This window comes from Pteropus medius, unplaced genomic scaffold, assembly GCF_902729225.1.
Source record: "Pteropus medius unplaced genomic scaffold, Ma_sr-lr_union100, whole genome shotgun sequence".
Classification (NCBI taxonomy): Eukaryota; Metazoa; Chordata; class Mammalia; order Chiroptera; family Pteropodidae; genus Pteropus; species Pteropus medius.
The window spans coordinates 258,932-275,600 of record NW_024340849.1 but is presented as its reverse complement, the minus strand read 5'-3'; the positions used below and the strand labels follow the sequence as shown (position 1 = coordinate 275,600).

At 63.7% G+C, this 16,669-nt stretch overlaps 1 protein-coding gene across 3 annotated transcripts in view; it reads left to right on the top strand.

Annotated features, from left to right (window-relative positions):
* The window catches only part of CTDP1 (CTD phosphatase subunit 1), a 38,726-nt gene extending 32,447 nt beyond the window's left edge, over positions 1-6,279 (top strand). Inside the window, exons 12-13 of one of the 3 annotated variants that reach the window (XM_039839247.1) lie at positions 4,057-4,232; positions 5,664-6,279. In XM_039839247.1, the coding sequence (XP_039695181.1) occupies positions 4,057-4,232; positions 5,664-5,799 (312 nt within the window). In that variant the 3' untranslated portion in view covers positions 5,800-6,279. Of the gene's footprint in view, positions 1-4,056; positions 4,233-5,663 lie in introns of those variants that run through there. The other 2 variants (XM_039839257.1, XM_039839268.1) reach the window with 2 other exon arrangements.
* Positions 6,280-16,669: the final 10,390 nt, after the last annotated feature.

The window sequence follows — 16,669 nt, the reverse complement described above, 5'->3', positions numbered from 1 at the left end:
AGAAATTGCAGTTAAGCAGGGGAACGGGTTGGGGGAGAAATGATCCGAGCCTCAGGGATACTTGGGTCAGTACTTGATCTTCAGCATCTGTGTCACCAGAGCCCCAAAGCTGGGAGGGGGACTGGGGCAGAAGACACTGGAGAAGTGGCCGGTGGCTGCCAGCCGTGGTGGGGCCTAGACCTGCTGCCCCGGATGCTGCGCCCCTGTTTGGCCACTTACAGAGTCATCAAAACAGAGCCGTGTCGTCCACACACTGTGTGCCACTGCTTTGCCCCCTGGGGTCAGAGCAGACTGGGGAAAGGCCACATTTGAGAAGGGCTCTGCGGAATATTCCAGGTGAGTCGTGGCACAGAGACAAGGTCGTACTCGGTGTTCCCTGGCACCAGGGGTCTCATGCATGTTTTACGAGCAGGTGGTGCGTGCGCAGGTTTGCCGCTTGTCCTCTGCCGTCCTGGATCTTTCTCGGTGCGTTACCTCCAGCCTGCGTGGGCGGCCGGGCTTGCTGGGCTGTTGTGTACGAGTGTGTGGCCTGAGCTGCCTCAAGGTCAGTGTTAGATTGGCATTCTGCTCGGGAGTGTGACCGAGCTCCAGGAGGGGGCAGGGGCGCCACGGCAACTCGCCAAGGGACTTCTCGATAGGTGACGTGCTTCCATGGGGCAGGTGTTCGCGGGCCAGCTAGTGGAGGTACGAGATTCAGGGTTTATGTGGACGAGTCCCAGAGTCGTGTTTCTCATGCACGTGCTCACACACGCACACGAACCGGTGCTAGAGGGTCGTCTGTCCCAGTAGGCAGTCCTCCTGTGTTGTGCCTCAGGAAGCAGGTGTGTGCACATGCCCCTAAAGGATCGGCACCCCCTGGCCTTTAGGAGAAGCGATTCCAGATGACACGTGACAGTAGCATTGTAATATTAACAGTAGTGGCAGGGGGGGCACACGTCATGGTTTAGTTCTCATTTCCCGGCGTGCCCATCCCTGGAGCCTGCCAGGCCCTGTCACCAGGGTACGAGCAGGCAGCTCACCCGAAACTCAGCCTTCAGGACTGTTTCCTGATTGACCACTTGGGCCGAGGGACGGACGGGGAGGGCCTTGTCCCATTGCCACCTCCCAGGCCTTTGTTGGCGGTTGCCTACTGGAGTTGAAAGACCGAGAGAAACTCGGGTGACCGCTGGCTCGCCCACTGCACACCCTGCAGCACTGTCAGCTTGCACAGGTGCGTAAACGCTTGCGGTTCCACCGCTGCAAACACCCGGCCACGGAGAAAAACGCATCTGTCGGCTCCAGGTGCTTTCGTGAAGGTGGTGTCGTTTTAAGCTCAGCTGGACAGTTATTCCGAGGCTGGGGCGGCGGCCTGCTTAGAGGGGTGCTGTGTGCGGTCACTCCCCCGGGACAGCGCACGTGTGCATGTTTCTGCTTCTGCCTCGTGGGGGTCCCACAGCCACCAGGGTTTGGGGTGGTTCCACCTATCATCTCAGCCGATTTTTACAGTATGGAATTTCTGCCAGGTCCGGAAGGGACTGTATTCAGGTGTCAGAGACCCTTTTCACAGGTCCTCACAGAACGAGGGACGCGCGAGCACTGGGGCTGACAGCAGGCCCGAAGCGGGTGGAGGCCATACGCTTCTGGGGTTCGGAGTTTGAAAGCCTGCGAGAGAACGTCCCTGTGTTCCCTCGCTGGCCGGGCCCACTGGCCGGGCAGCCCTGTCACCGACGTGTGCTCCCCCGCGGGCACACGCAGTAGCGCTGCTGCAGGGTCGGCTGCCTCTCCTCTGTGTCCCTCGAGTGGCGTGTGGCTCGTTGGGCCCCCCCCCCGCTCATGGACATTTTAGGGGGTTCGGTGTCGACTGGAGACAGGGTGGCGGGTCGTTACTCGCGTGGGTGACGGTGCCAGTTGCCCAGGGCTGCAGCTGGCTTTGCTCTAAGAGTGTCGCTGTCCGCTGCAGCCAGCCCCAGGTCCCCTGGCACCCTCCACACCCCGCTGTGCTCCGGCGGGGCGGACCGGCCCTGCCCTCCTGGATTCAGGTCAAGAGATGGGTCGGCTGGCAGGCCATTTGTTGAGATCACTAACGGACAACACTGTGTTCTCTGCTCACAGGCACAGGACACTTACATGACCAGAGGTGTGGGTGTCCACACCAGGCATTTCAGCCACTAAATGCCCAGACCCCACAGCCTGGGCGCTCAGTCCCACCCAAGACACCAGCTACAACTAGTGCCCCAGCTCGTAAGCTGGACTCTGACAAGCGCTGTGAGCTGGGGTTCCTGCACCCCTTCCTCGTGACCCATCGTTTGCCAGAACGGCCCGCAGGACCCAGGGCAGCACACAGCCAGGCTCACCGCATCTCTCTGTAATGGGGGATGCGGTGCAGGGTTCTGGTGCACAGCCTCCAGGTGCAGTCCAGAGGGGCCCCAAGTGCAGGAGCTTCTGTCCCCTGGAGCGAGGGACACCACCCTCCCAGCACCTGGCTGTGTGCACCCACCTGGAAGCCCCCAGCCCATGCCCTGGGGACTCGGGAGCTTCCTGGGGAGAGCATGGTGGGCCCTGTCCCCTCCCTGGGGCCGGAGTGGGACCGAAGGCAGCAGGCTTCTCAGCTGATCCAGGAGCCACCCAGGGTCACGTGAGAACAGAAATGCTGCTGTCACACAAGGGAGACAGGGCAGAGACCAGGAAATAAGTGTCTCCTCATTTCGTGCACATGCAGCAGCTTTACAGACTAGACAAACTTACTAGGTAATGGTCTCTCTGAGGTCATAAAAACGTGATTGCATTGACTTACAGGGGTTTGGATACCAATGTTTGCTTTTTCTGCATTTATCTTTTTGGAAAAAACAAAAACACTTTCGGTGTCTGCTTGGGCCCCATTTGTGGCCAGTGTGTCCCCCACATTAGATAGGGCTGCCTCCCCACACCCCCTTTTCGCCTTTCTAAGTAGGTTGATGTCGCCGTCTTTGGACACGGGCACTGCCTTAGTGGCCCATACACTTAAAGCGAAGGGTCGCCCAGCAGGGCTTCTGAGCCTAGGAGCTGGGTCCAGGAACATTGTCCTCCAGCTTGACGTCACTGCAGGTGCAGCGACAGGGGCTGGCATGTCTTGGGTGCTTGTGACACATCTGCCGGTGTCCTTGGGCCTCTGCCAGCCGGGCCGATGCTGTCAGCAGAGCGCCACAAGGTCGTGGTCGTCTCGGTGCCGGAGATGCACGTCTTCCTGTCGCATGTTCGTCAGGGCAGAGTGGTTAAGGACTCCAGGTGTGCTAGCTCAGCATCACTCGGGAATGTGGCGGCGTTCCAGAGCCGGGGCTGCAGGGCGGGGGGCTGGCCAAGAGGCTTCTCGTGCTGTGGCTGTCGCCCGGCGTCTCCTCTGCTGAAGGACCAGGGTAAACGAGAGGGGGCGCGGGGTCGGCCGGAGGTCACGCCCGAGGAGACGGCAGCCAGGGTCGCCCGAGTCTGGCCCAGTGGCTCCCTCGGGCGCGTCTGGTGGTGCAGCCGGCCGTGCCCCGGCCTGCTTCCCAGGCCGCCGCGAGGTGGAGCCAGGCCCGTGGCCCCGGGGAGTGCTGCAGCCAGCAGCCTCTGCCCCGTTCTCTCCCCGCTGCGCGAGCTGGTGTCAGCGGGTCTCGGCCCGCCCTCCTCCTGCGCTGCTCGCTCCCGTCCCCTCACTTGGCACGTCTGTGGGTGACGAGGCCTGAGATCTTTCAGAGAAAAGCAGCATGGGCACCCTGTGGTGGGACGCCCCTCCCGCACACAGGGCTCCTCCCAGAGAACCGCTGCTGCCACCCACTGCCTGGCGCCGCCTCGGAGGATGCCACCGCGCACCGCAAAGCTGCGGTCCCTTGGGGGCACGCGGCGGGGAGCGACCCGCATGCCCCGTGCCGGCCAGGGGTGGCGTCCCACGGCCCCCGCTCTGTGCACGTAGCGTGTCTCGGCGCTGCCGTGATGCAGCGTGGAGCAGGGTGGGGCGCGGTGGGTGCTGGGCTCGGGGTGGGGCCTTGGCCGGCCGTGTCTCCCTCCCCATAGAGAGTTGGTCTGTGCACATGCCGACTCCTGCTCGCCTGTCTCCTTCAGGTGGACGACATCCTAGGGGAGGGCAGCGACGAGAGTGACAGCGAGAAGAGGAGGCCGGAGGAGCCGGAGGACGAGCAGGAAGCCGGGCCTCAGCCCAGGGAGCCCATGGCCCTGGGGGCCCCGCGGGGGCCGAAGTCAGCCAGCCAGAGGGGCACGGGGGACGGCCGCGGGCCCAGGTGAGGACCCTGGCGTCCGGGTGGGCACGCCTGGTGGAGTCGAGCGCGCGGCAGGATGCGGCGGCCTCTCCTGTCTCGCACAAGGGAGTCGTGCAGTCTGGGGTGCCGGGGTGCTGTGGGTGCTCGCTCGTGGTGTGTGCCGTCCGCATGGTGTCTGCGTGCTCTGTACGCATGCAGACTCACACGTGCTGCGCCCGCCATCATCACACACGTGTTTCACGTGTAGTTACACGCTTGCCACACATGTGCTATACATGCCTAGTCACATATCCTACACGTCAGGCCGTGACTGCCGTTATGGCACATCCCCCGGCCGGGCTTGGGGACTATCGTGGGGCTGGCACTGCCCAGGCCGCTCGTCGGGGCAAAGCTGGGACAGGGGCATTAGGGTCGTGGCTGGGTGTCCCTGGCAGCCTGCAAGGCGGTCGTTGGCAGGTTGGACTCGCTGCTTTGGGAGCTCCGCAGCGTGTTCCAGCTCACGTCCCCAAGGTCATCAGTGGAGCTAAGTGACCTGTAGCGGCTCAGGAGGAGGGCTGATGGCCCTTGCTGGTTACGTAACCGGCTGCTGTCGGTGCACTTGTGGCTCATCAGAGTCCTTAGTTTTGACGGCTGCCTGCGGACACAGCCGCTCGGAGGCGCTGGGCCAGGGCGGGCACGCACCCTGGCTGGGCCTTGGTTTCCGGGCCTGTGAGCATCCGCAGGTTCAAGCAGACCAGCCGTGCCCCTGGGGCTTTGGGTCACCTGCTCGTACCTGGCGGTTTCCTGCGGTGACGGTTGCCAGTGTCTGGGCTGTGGGGGAGACCGGTCATGCCGGCTCACAGGTGGCACGGTGGTCAGGGTCCCCATGACTGCAGACACAGACGTCTGTCGTGTGCTGACAGCACATCCTCACCGGGAGGTGGAAACGTGACTCCACGGGACCTGGGTGAAGGCGTCACCATCTGCAGTCACCTGCTCCGTGTGAGCAGACTCGCGGGCCCAGGCCTGGGCCTGGCTTTCCCGTGAGCCCCTCCAGGGACAGAGTGCCCCGCCCAGGCAGGTGCCTGGCCATCTCCAAGTCCCTCCCGAGCCACTGCAGCCAAGGCCTGGGAGCTCCCAGTGACTGTGGGAGGCTCGCTGCTCTGCCCCCCTCCGTCCCGTCCCTTGTCACTGTAGCCGCATCACTGTCCCCCTGAACGGTCCTGGCCCGGTGGTCTCAGAGTCTCCCGGTGCATCGCTGACCCCGGGTGGTTTCTCAGCAGCATTGGGGAACTCGTCCCCCACATCTCTGTCCTTGGCAGTGTGAGCCTGGCGGGGAAGGGCGCGGAGGGAGCCTGTCTGTCCTGGTCCCGGGTCGGGCGGCCCACTCGTCCTCGGCCGCAGCTGACACCGCAGCCCCGTCCCCGGGCCGCGTGCGCGTCGGGCGTCTCAGAGCGCGCGCTTGTCTTCCAGAGGCCACAAGAGGAAGCTGCGCGAGGAGGACGCGGCCAGCGAGTCCAGCAGGGAGTCCAGCTGCGAGGACGAGGGGAGCAGCTCGGAGGCCGACGAGATGGCCGCGGCCCTGGAGGCGGAGCTGGACCTCATGTGAGCCGCCCCGCCCGCCGCCCCCGTCGACGCCCCGCGCTGGCCCGCGCCCCTCCGACGGGCTTCCCTTTTCTCCAGAAAGACCTGTATGTTTTGCAAAGCTCCACATACAGAAACACGTTATTTTGCAGAAAGAGGTGTTTTTAGAAGTTCTACTACAGGAAAGGCTTCTTTTCTGGGACGGGGGTGGACGTAGGGCTCAGAGCGCGGCTGGGGCCGTGATCTGCAGCGTGGGGGAGGGGCTCGGGGGTCGTTCAGCATGCGGCATGTCCAGGTGAGGCCCGGCGTCCGACGGGGCACAGCGCTGTGGCGTCCTGTGCTCGCCCACAGCCAAAGCCACCAGCACGTGGAGGGCCAGGGGCCCACGCCACGCGGCCTGACCGTGTCCCGCTCCTCAGACATCGGATGTAAAGTTTTTGTATCTATTTCATATTTGACCCCACGCAGGTTTTTCTTTGATCTAATAAAAACCCTTTTTGTAAAAGCTGCTGTCCAGTGTGTTGCAGCAGCAAGCGGCCTGTCGCGTCCCTCTTGGGGACCCAGTGCATGCCCCATGCGCTCATGCGGGTGGACGAGCCACCCCTGAACAGCTCCCTGCCTCAGAGCTTGTAAGACGGCGGACCGAAGGTGCTAGAAGTTTCCAGGTGAACTACCCTGCCTCGGGCGTCCAAGCGGCTAGGAGGTGGCCCGCCCTGTTCGCCGCCACCCGGCTGTCGGTCTCCGTCGGGGTCTCGGAAGCCCCGGAAACAGCTAGCAGTGCCGACCTAGGACCCTCTCGCTGGCACGTGGCCGCACAGGGTCCCTCGCGTCTGGCGTGTTAGGGGACAGCCGGGGCATGAGACCCAATGCAGTGCATGGTGGCCGCAGGCGGCGGGCCCGAGGCGGGGGCTGGGCTCCGCTGAGCGTCGGGCTGCGGGTGGAGGACGCTCAGGCCAGAACATGAGCCCCGCGTGGGGTGACGACCGGGCTGTGCCCCTTCCCAGCGGCATTTGTCACGAGCATCGCACCCCCTGAGAGGGAGGGACGCCCACTCGACTCTGGCAACCGCGGGGCCTTGCCAGGCGTCCTCTCCGGCAGCGCCTTGGACTTTGGCAGCTCAGCCCTCCCCCTTCAGCACGTGGCGAGGGAGGCGGCGGGTCCGACGGTGCCGGTGCCGGTGCCGTCCTGCACGCCAACTGTGGGTCTCCTCGGGACACCTGTCCCTCCCTATCCCTGGGAGGAGCCAGGGTGGGAGCTTGTGCTCTTCGGTGCTTCGAGACGCGCCCCCGTTGGCCAAGCCCGGCAGCCCTCGAGCCGCGGGCAGGAGCAGGAACCAGGGCAGCTGGCGTCCTGGCTCTAGGAAGTGGTCATTCACGCGTATACCTGTCCCCTACCTGCTGGTGACATCTGCCGTGTTTTCAGTTTGTTTTTGGTAAGTTAAACCCCAGCCAGGGTCACCGGTGAGTGACGGCCCCAGAGTCGCAGGCACATGCAGCTTCGTGCCCTATGTCCCCTCACCCTGTCACTGTGTGCTGGGGCCCCTGGGCACTAGTGTTCTGTTACTGACGGCGAGGAAACGGGACTCCTCCCTGCTGGCCGTGTGACTCGTGTAAGCGTCAGCTCTTTGGGTGTGGGTGTCCAGCGGTGTGAGCTCCATCAGAGGAGACACCGCAGTGGTGGGGGGCGTCACCTTCGCCTGCCCCAGCCCCGGCCTGGGTTCAGTTCCCAGCTCGGCCACCTTCCAGCCAGTGACGTGGCACGTCTCACACTTCGGGCCTAAGTTCCCTCGTCCACAAAATGGGCAGCATGCCGGCGCTGATTCCACTGGGCTGTGTAAGGGTGACCGAGGTCGTGAAAGCCGGACGTGGCACCGTGATAGGGCCATGAGCCACGGAGAAACCTAGTGGCCAGCCCAGTTCTGCGTCTGGGTCGCAGCCACGGGGCAGCCATGCTCAGGGTTCAGGCCGGTCACATGCTCTCACTCACTGTGCTTTCCGGAACTGTCACGGCATTGTGACTGGCCTTCCTTCACCGGCTGCACGTGCCCCGGCTGAGGACGAACTGCAGACACCCTCGGCAGACGCGGGCCCGCGGCCCGTCCCGTTCACCCTCCCTGCACTGTCCGGGAGTGTTGTCCCGGCCTTCTGAGCTGACACCAGTGTCACGTCTCGCTTTTTCATGTGCCAGTTCCCCCTGGAAGCGCCATGACCAGATGCGCCACCGTCCCCACAGTGTGAGCCTGAGGGCGGCAGGGCCCGGAAGCTTTGCAGAGAAGTGGTCTGGGGCCAGCTGTGTTTTCAGGACCAGCAGTGCCTCCAAGCCCTACGAGGAGCGAGGACCGGTCAACATTGACGTCAAGCGGCAAGTGGCCAGAGCCATGTCCATCGAGCTCCGAGGGGACACTGCGGAGCTCCTGGTTTGGACGCAGGCTGGGAGCCGGCGGGGAAAGGCCCTGAGCACCTGCTTCTGTTTGGCTTCGCTGGGTCACGTGATCGGGGCAGGATGCTGGCTTTGCTGGTCCAGCTGTCTTGGCAGAGGAGGCACAAACAGCCCCCCAGGACTGAGCCCCAGGCCCCACCGGACAAAGCAGTGGAGGGGAGGTGGGAGGGGGCGTCTTTCCTGCCACACACCCGTGAGGCAGTGGGCTCGGGCGGTCCCTGCGAATGCACGTGTGAGCTGCCTCAGGAGGGAGCCTGGCTTGCCGTGCCACGCCACGAGACAGGAAGTCGTCACGTGCTGGGCCCTGCTCTCCTGGCGAGCCCAGCGGACAGAGAGCTCAGGCCGCCGGGATCGCAGCGTGGGCAGGAGGCAGGCAGGTGAAGGGCCAGGGCCTGGAGACACTGATGGTCAGGTCGCCCCAGGCCATCCTGCATGCTTGGTGATACGGCTCCGACCTTGGTCGCAGCCCCGGCTGCTTCCCACACCCGGGCCCCCAAGCTCGTCGACCTCGGTGGGAGGCCGTCCGCAGGTGCTCTGAGATCCAGCGGCAGTCTCGCACTCAGCCGTCCGTGGTCTTCACCTGGAGGAAGACGCTAAATGCCAAAACGCCGGCGGTGAGGGGGACGCAGGCAGCCGCCATGCTCGGCCTGTCGCTCCGTCTGTGGTGGGGACCGGTTTGCTTCCTCGTCATTTCCCATCTGTTTTCAGCTCAGCCCTATGGCCCATGACAGCAGCTCACGTCACGGCCGCTCACCAGGCGCGTCCAGTGGCCCCCCTCACGGTCCACACCCGCCCGCAACCCCAGCCTCGGCTTCAGCTGCTGCAGTGAATCTGGCTGGCTCAGTGTCTTCTCCATCTGAGGACCACACACAGTGCAGCCTTGGGCCAGCCCTCTGTACCCAGGTATGGTTTCAGCCACCTTGCCAATGGTGTCTCGACTCAGTGTCACCTGTCCACTGTGCTCCTGCATTCCCGGGATCAGAATGTCTCCAGCTGGTGCTGGACACGATGTAAGCACCTGCTCCGTACCTGCAGATAGTAGGGAACACCCTCTAGACGTGCATGCGTGCACATGCACGCAGCGCACACACAAACGCATGCACGCACGTGTGCTCACGCATGGGGCACACACACGTGCTCACACCCAGCCTCTCTGGAGTTGACGGGTGTCTTAACTCACATAGACCCCTGACCTCGGATGCAGCTGAGCCAGAAGTGGTGGTCCCTGCCGGCCCGCGAGACCCTCCGGGGATCCGGCCTCCGGGCAGAGCCACGCCCAGCAACACGGCTGACAAGGCACGAATCCCAAGTGGGACAAGGTTACAAGGTGGCTCCACTTGAGCAGTTGAACGTGTTCCGGAACGTTCTCAAGACAGCTTCCTGACTGCCATCTCCCCAGAGACACAGTGTTCCAGAAAAGTCAGTCCAGGTTTGAGATGGAGCTTGGATGGGGCGTCTCAGCCTCTTCTTGTGTCGCAGACGGGAGCTGGGGCTACAGGTCAGGACTGACCCAGCTCACGCCACACTGCATGAGCAGCCTCGGTCCTTGGCCAGCCCCTGGCGGTCAGTCCTGGCGGTCACTGATGTGCCCAGTCAGCCCCGCAGAGGGCTCAGGGCCCCCTAGGTCTGAGCACCCATCGGGTAGAGGGCCTGAGCGAGGCCGCCCAGGGCTCATCGGGACCCCTCGTCCCGGCAGACCTGCCTGTGCCCTTCTGGGCAGCTGGTCCTGATTCCAGATGTGTCCGGTGCAGTGCACGTTCCTGAGCTGCGCCAGGCTGGGTCCCTGGGTCCCTGGGTCCCAGAGAAGACACCGCCCCGCCCCCGCCCAGGCACAGAGGCTGGGCCAGGCCCGATGCATTGCTTCGGCCTGTGACAGCTGCCACCCAGCTCTGCCCACGAGCATCGCTGCTGAGAAGGAAAATGGAGAATGAGGCCAGCTGTGCTGTCCTCTTCCGGGGGTGGGGACAGTGAGTGGCTTCCTGGCGGCAGACAGCTGTGCGGGGGGGCAGACACCCGGGGGCTGCTGCCTGGGCCGCCCCCGAGGGCCCTGCCCGGCTGGGCCTGGCTCCATGGGACCAAGGTGCACAGCGTCCAGCACGTCCCCTCGTAAGGAAGGGGGAAAGCGGGGTGCCCACCGCTGAAGGGGTGCAGTGCGGCGAGGCTACAGCAGCCAGAGGGCCAACGCCTTCCCCCGCGGGGGCAGCCCAGGCCACTCTAGAGGGCGGCTCGGTGCTGGCAGCGGTTTGCCAATTCAGCAACAGGGCAAGGCGTGAGCGTGAACCGCGCCTGTGAGCTGGCTGAGTTTGCATCCGCCACGCCGCGAACACGTATGTGCCCAAGCGCCACCGCCGAGCAGGCTCGGCTCCCGCCCCCACTGTGGCTCTGACCCGCGGGCCCGACCACGGGCACGAGGCCTCCTCTGTGCCCCCTGCTGACATGCCCCAGCCCGGCAGGCTGAGCCCTGCGGGACGCCACCGGCTCCTTAACCCAGGCACGGGAAAGTGCCAGCATGCAGCAGCCCTCTGACCTGCCCGGACGTCCCCCTCGCTCTGCAGGTGTCCACCTCACTGCCCTCTGACAGGCCCCCCAGAATGCCAGGCGCTGATCTTTGATGCCAGGTCGAAGGCCCTCCAGCGCCGAGTCAGGATGGGACGGCCGTGTGTCATGCGGCTGTGGCTCACCCTGTCCCCTGGCAGGGCCAGCATGAGGCTGGAGGCCCGACCAAGACCAGATGGTGGGGATGAGCCAGAGCACGCGGGAGGAGACAGCTCGCCCGGCTGGTCTGTCCGGGAGGCTGACAGCGAGTCGGGGTGCGGTGTGCTGGACCCGAAGGTCTAAGACCCCGGCTGCCAGCCCGCAAGGCCACGGCTGCCGTCCACCCTCTCCAGGAGAGGCCCCGTGATGTCCCACGGCCACACTGATCCCCAGACTCCTGGAGAGGAGGGCGCCCCGCTGACGCCAGGCCCACCGGCCCAGCAGCCGTCCGCAGCGGGGACCCTGGCTGAGGGAGCTGTGCCCGACACGGCCCTGCGGGCAGAGGTTCCCGAGTCCCAAGCTGGGCTCCGAGCTCAGGCCAGAGACTGGAAACCGAGGCAGCAGGCAGGGAGAACGAGTCTCGTTAGTGGCCGAGGGGGCGGGAGCCGAGGCCACAGCGAGGCCCGCCACTGTCCTCACCCAGACACAGACAGGGGCACCGACCCACGGTGTCTTTGCAGGGAGATGCCTGCAGTCACAACCCTCTGTGTCCGGCTCGGCACCGTGGGGACTCCCGGGCCATCTGCTCTGAATCAGTCTCTGCAAGTGGACTGGCCAGTCTCGGCCTCCAAGGGCCCCGCGGTGGGTGAGGGGACCAGAGCCTCTGCACGCGCGTGCTGGGCGCGGCCTCGAACCCGGCTCTGGGCTGGCTGAGGCAGAGGGGTGCCGGGTCGCTCGCGGCTTCGGGGGCAGCCGGGGGCTGGCGCTGAGTGTCCGTGCAGGACCTGCTCCTCCACCACCATCCCCAAGCCTGCGGGTCGCACTCTGCCCCTGAGGCGCGAACCGCACTGTGGTCGAAGTGCCCGCGTCCTCAGCGCCAACCAGAGCTTCTGTCACACGAGACGTGCGGCTGCCCCCACTGCAAGTCACGGTCCCGAGGCCGGTGCCGGCCTGACGAGAAAGGGCACGCGACGTGAGACAGCTGACGGCCGCTGGCCCGCTCTGGCCGGACCCGCAGTCAGCGGCCCCTCGGGGGGAAGCGTGAGGGGGCCTCGCCCGGGAGTGGCAGTCTGCCTGGCAGGAACCCGGCGCCTCGCTGACCCCAGCATTGTGCCTGCCCGTCACGCAGGGGACCCAGGGACACCTAGCATGAGGACACAGGACAACTATGCCACTGCTCTGTGGCCTTTGGCTTCAACTCTCAATTACTGAACTGGAACGTCGTGGCAGACAGTGGTGACCCCAGCCGGGTGTGGCTGGAGAGGCAAGCATTCCGGCCTGGCCAAGACGGTGCCCCCTGCAGTGCGACGTCCTGCTGCCCTCTCCTGTGACTGCTTACTGTCCTGCTTGGGGGCGGGGAGTCCTGTAGCTGGACTGTCACTGTCACTTAAGAATGCCGAGTCCCCAGAACTGCTGTAAGACTTTACACGTGACGTGTTCGGCCATTAAAGGTAACTTTCTTATGAGTTCGTGCATTTAGCGAATATTTGGTGCTGAACGTGCGGCCATGAGCGAGGCTGAGCATCTCTGAAAAGGGTCTGTGCAGAGGGGCTGGTGACACACGGCGGGCAGAGCCGCGTGGCAGGCGTGGTGGCCTCGCCCCCCGCGGTCGCCTGCACCCGTCGCCCCCGGAGGTTGCTGCCGGGTGGTCTGACCCTCTGTTGCCTCCTGATTGTGTCCAAGTAGAAAGGCGGCCTGGCTGGTTCACACAGAGCCGGTCACACCGCCTGGGCCATGGCACAATTAGGCGGTCAGGGTGGAGGAGGAACCGGTTTCAAACATAAACACCGAGCAGCCACGTGGACGTGCCCAAGAGGGGCGCAGAGGGGTGGCTCGCTGTCCAGCTGGACCCGGAGCTGAGGGGCCACTGCCTCCCTAGCATCAGGAGGTAGGGATGATGCAGGCCGGGCTCCAGATGCCCGAGAGGACCAGGTGCCCCTGCCTGAGATGCTGAGGGTCCGCTGAGGGCCATACATTTCTCACCTGGGCTGGGTTCAGACACAACACAATAATCCAAAATGTGGAACAGAACTCAGGGGCTGATGAGCTTTGCTCTTTAATATGTTTATGTCCTGGCAGGTTTATAAAAGCTAATCGTGGATCCCCGCTGTTTAACGGCTGCCTTGAGCTCAGCCAGTGAGGCCGCCTCCGCCTGCACCGCCGGGCAAACGTCGGATATGCACAGGTTCTCCCCTACATTCTGAGATGCTCCCAGGTCCCTTTATAGCCTCTTACGAGCCTCTCTCCTTTTCATAGAATCAAATAAATGCAGAGCTGGAAACCTCAGAGATGGAGATGGGGGGAGTCGGCTTCCAGAACCTTCTCAGGAGGGATCCGGGCATCTTGTGAAAGGGCTGGGGGTGGGGCCTGAGAGTTGGCTGTTTGCAACAGCTCTGGGGCCAAGGCCACTGTGCGCAGACCACACCGTAGGCAGCACAGCTCATCCACCTGCTTTCCTTTGAGGTGAGGGACCAGAAGCCTTGAGGACAGCACTCCCTCTCATGTCACTCAGGCTGACGAACTGTCCCTCCCTGTCATCTGCTTTTGTCAACTTGCCTTCATCTGCCTTTCTTCTTAATAAGCTTATTATAGACTGTCAGCTATTTTCAGTACATGCGTACACACCTACACACGCTCACCTACACGCACACGCACACACACAAGTATACACACCTGTGTACACACACATGCACGAACTCGCCTACACGCACAGACACGCATGCTGAGGCAACCGTGAGACGGCATCCCCAGCACATTTGGCCGTGTGATGACAGATGTGAGGCCTGAGGCCTGGAGCTGGGGCCGGAGCCAGGGGTGTTTCTCCGGGCCGCGTCCCTGGCACGGGGTCTCAGGGACACGTCGGGCACGGCTGCACGGGGTCAGTGCAGCTGTGATCAGGCCTGAATCTTGCGGGCCACGCTGGAATTGTTTGTCACAGTGCCACCACATGCAGTGTCTGGCCTGCCGTTCGTCAAGTCGACAAACATCCCTGGTTCCAGAATTGAGCAATGCCACCTCGCTGAACGTGACGCAGCACCGCACTGCACGCGTGAGCGAAGGAAGGCACGCGCCCCACGCAGCCTCCGCTCAGCTGACGGGCCGGTGCAGGTCCGGGATTCCCGTGAACATCCGCAGTGTGCGCCCACGTGCAGCCCCTTGGGTCCGCGCAGACTCCTAGAGCAGACCCCTGCCTCTCCGGGCACCGTGGCGGCTTCTCTGGCTGCACAGGCGGCCGGACCGGGGGTGGGTGAGCCCCCCGGGGGACCACTGCCCTCTCCTGCAGGACAGGCAAGATGGGTCACAGGCTGGAAGGGTTAAAGGTCATGCCCTGGGAAGCTTGCAGGGACCAACTCAGAACGAAGGGTGCTCCCCTCGGTAACTTCTGCAAGACCTTCCATCACTCTGGAGCCAGGGGCTGCTCTGTTTCCGTCTAAAATTCAAATTTTCAGTTGTATAACTTGGCCAGAGTCCAATATGACAAAAAAGAAAATTTTAAATCTAGCAGCATTTGGCATTTTTCTCTCAGGAGCAACTGTTTGCCTAACTGCTTCACCATCCTGGCGTTCCCATAGCTGCGTCCGAGGCGGGCGGGGGGCCTTCCACCTCGCGCTCACCTGTTCAAAAAGCTGCAGGTGTCTCTTTATTTTTGGTTTAATTTTGGTTCGTGGGTGTCGAGAGATGGGGAATTTTCCAGTCGTTCCTCAGCAAATACAGGAAAATAAGTGAACAGGGTGACCACTCACATCCGGCCTGCCGCTAAACAACTGCTCCCAGAGCTGCACGTGACCCAGGGGACCGGAGTGACCAGGACTCAGTCCCGTAGCCGTGGATGTCCCCGACACAGGCCCTGAGGGCGGGCGGTCTGCCTCGTATTGGCCGATGCTGCCCCAGCACAGGGTGGGGCCTTGGAGACAGCCTGCTAGGGAACAAATGAGCAGACAGGTCACTCCGAGTAAATGATGCTTTTCGAGCAGTCTTCCCTTTCAAAACACTGTCATACATTGGATGCCGGTTTTAGTCACCCTGGGGTGGCGCTGGCTGCTGCTGCTGGGAGCATGCACCTGCTCGGCCTCGGCCTCCGCACCCGTGACACTGACCGGAGTGCCTGTGGGAGCGAGTGCCATCAGGACGGCTGGGGTGGCTGCTAAGGTGGCTGGGGCGGGCGAGGCCCAGAGCTGCCCCAGAGTCACCTGGGAGTACAGAGGTGGGCTTCAGACACCCCCATGTCCACCTGGCCCCGTCCCCGAGGCACCGCTCCCTTGCTGTCTCAGAGTCGGGGTCAGGGGCACGGACCGCTGGGGGCCCTTTCCACGGTCTTCAGACAGGGTGGTCTTTTTAAAAAGCTCCTTCCTGTCCGTGCTTGTTATGTTACTGTCAAACGAGGAAACCCTCACAACCAAGCAAACTTGGTCTCACCTTCCTGCCAATTACCAAGGCGGGTTTTACTTACCAGTTCTCACCTGGCGATGAACTTCCCACCTCTGATGATAAGTGGGAGAAGGCATACCCGGGGGGGGGAGAGCATGGAACGGGGGGGGGGGGGGCGGGGGGGGGGAGGGGACTCACAGGGCAGGGAAAACGGCTCCAGCCATGCTGCCTACCCACGGGTACGCCTCTCCATATGTGATGTCACATGGGACGATGTCCGGAGATGACAGAAAGAGGTGACCGCACGGCGATGGTGTCACGGGACGGCGTTGCCCAGAACGGGGCCTGGAGCCCGCCCTCTGACAAGAGTCCAACTGTCCTCGGAGCTGCAGAAGGAGACGTGAGCTCAGTGAGTGAGTCGCTGGGTCTGTGCTTCCCGTGAGGGCCCCGCACCTCCCAGAAAAAGACCGCCAGCCCCACCCTCTGTCCTGCAAACACGCCACCCCGGGGGCGGGGGCCGATGGAGCTCTGTCCTGCCAGCGAGGACACGTGTGGGGCCACCTGGCAGGGAAGGGCTGGGGCGAGGAGACCAAGCAGAACATGCCGGGCCCTCTGCCCCGGAGCCCCGGGCGCCCGCCACTCCCGGACGGGCCATAGCCCTGTCCTGACTGAGCCCGCGAGGGCCACGTGTGCCCTGACGCCCTTGCCAGTGCAGACCCGCAGGAGGTCACAAGGTCACAGAGAGCCGTCCCACACGGTCATGGCCCTCGGCTGTCCCTCAGCCGTGACGGGGAGCTGGACTCCAGCAGGCGGCAGCTGGGGCCGTGCGTGGCAGAACTGGGGCCCACGGCGTCACCGTCCTGCGGGTGTAGCCCCATCCTGGCAGCATTGCCTGTCAGCTGATTGAGGGTGATGGTCTTGGTCACCGGCCTCCCGGCCTTTGGCACGATGGGCCCGCTCGCTGCGGCCCAGCCTCCCACAGCCTCCCCCTGAGGCCGAGTCCGTGTCTGCTCCCAGCTAGAACATTCTAGCAACTCTGCTTTCTGGGACTGGCGTAATGAAAACAAGTTTTTGTTTTCAGACCACACACTCCCACACACACGTTCACGCACACTCACAAACACACTCACCTACATTTACACACACAGTACTTTCTAAGTCACTCAGTACTTTCTCAGTGTGAAGCGAACCGGGGACAGGACATCAGAAATCATGAGGGACCAGCAGAGGTGACATGCGGGGTGAGGCCCAGCAGACGGGGCGGCCCGAGGCGCGGTATGGAGACTGCAGCCCCAAGAGCCGGGCAGCGCGCCCTTCCTGGACGGTAAACGGCGGGGTCTGGGCTTCCGGCAAGTTCACCCCCCTCCCTCTGTCCTTCGCCCCCGTAAGAGAGT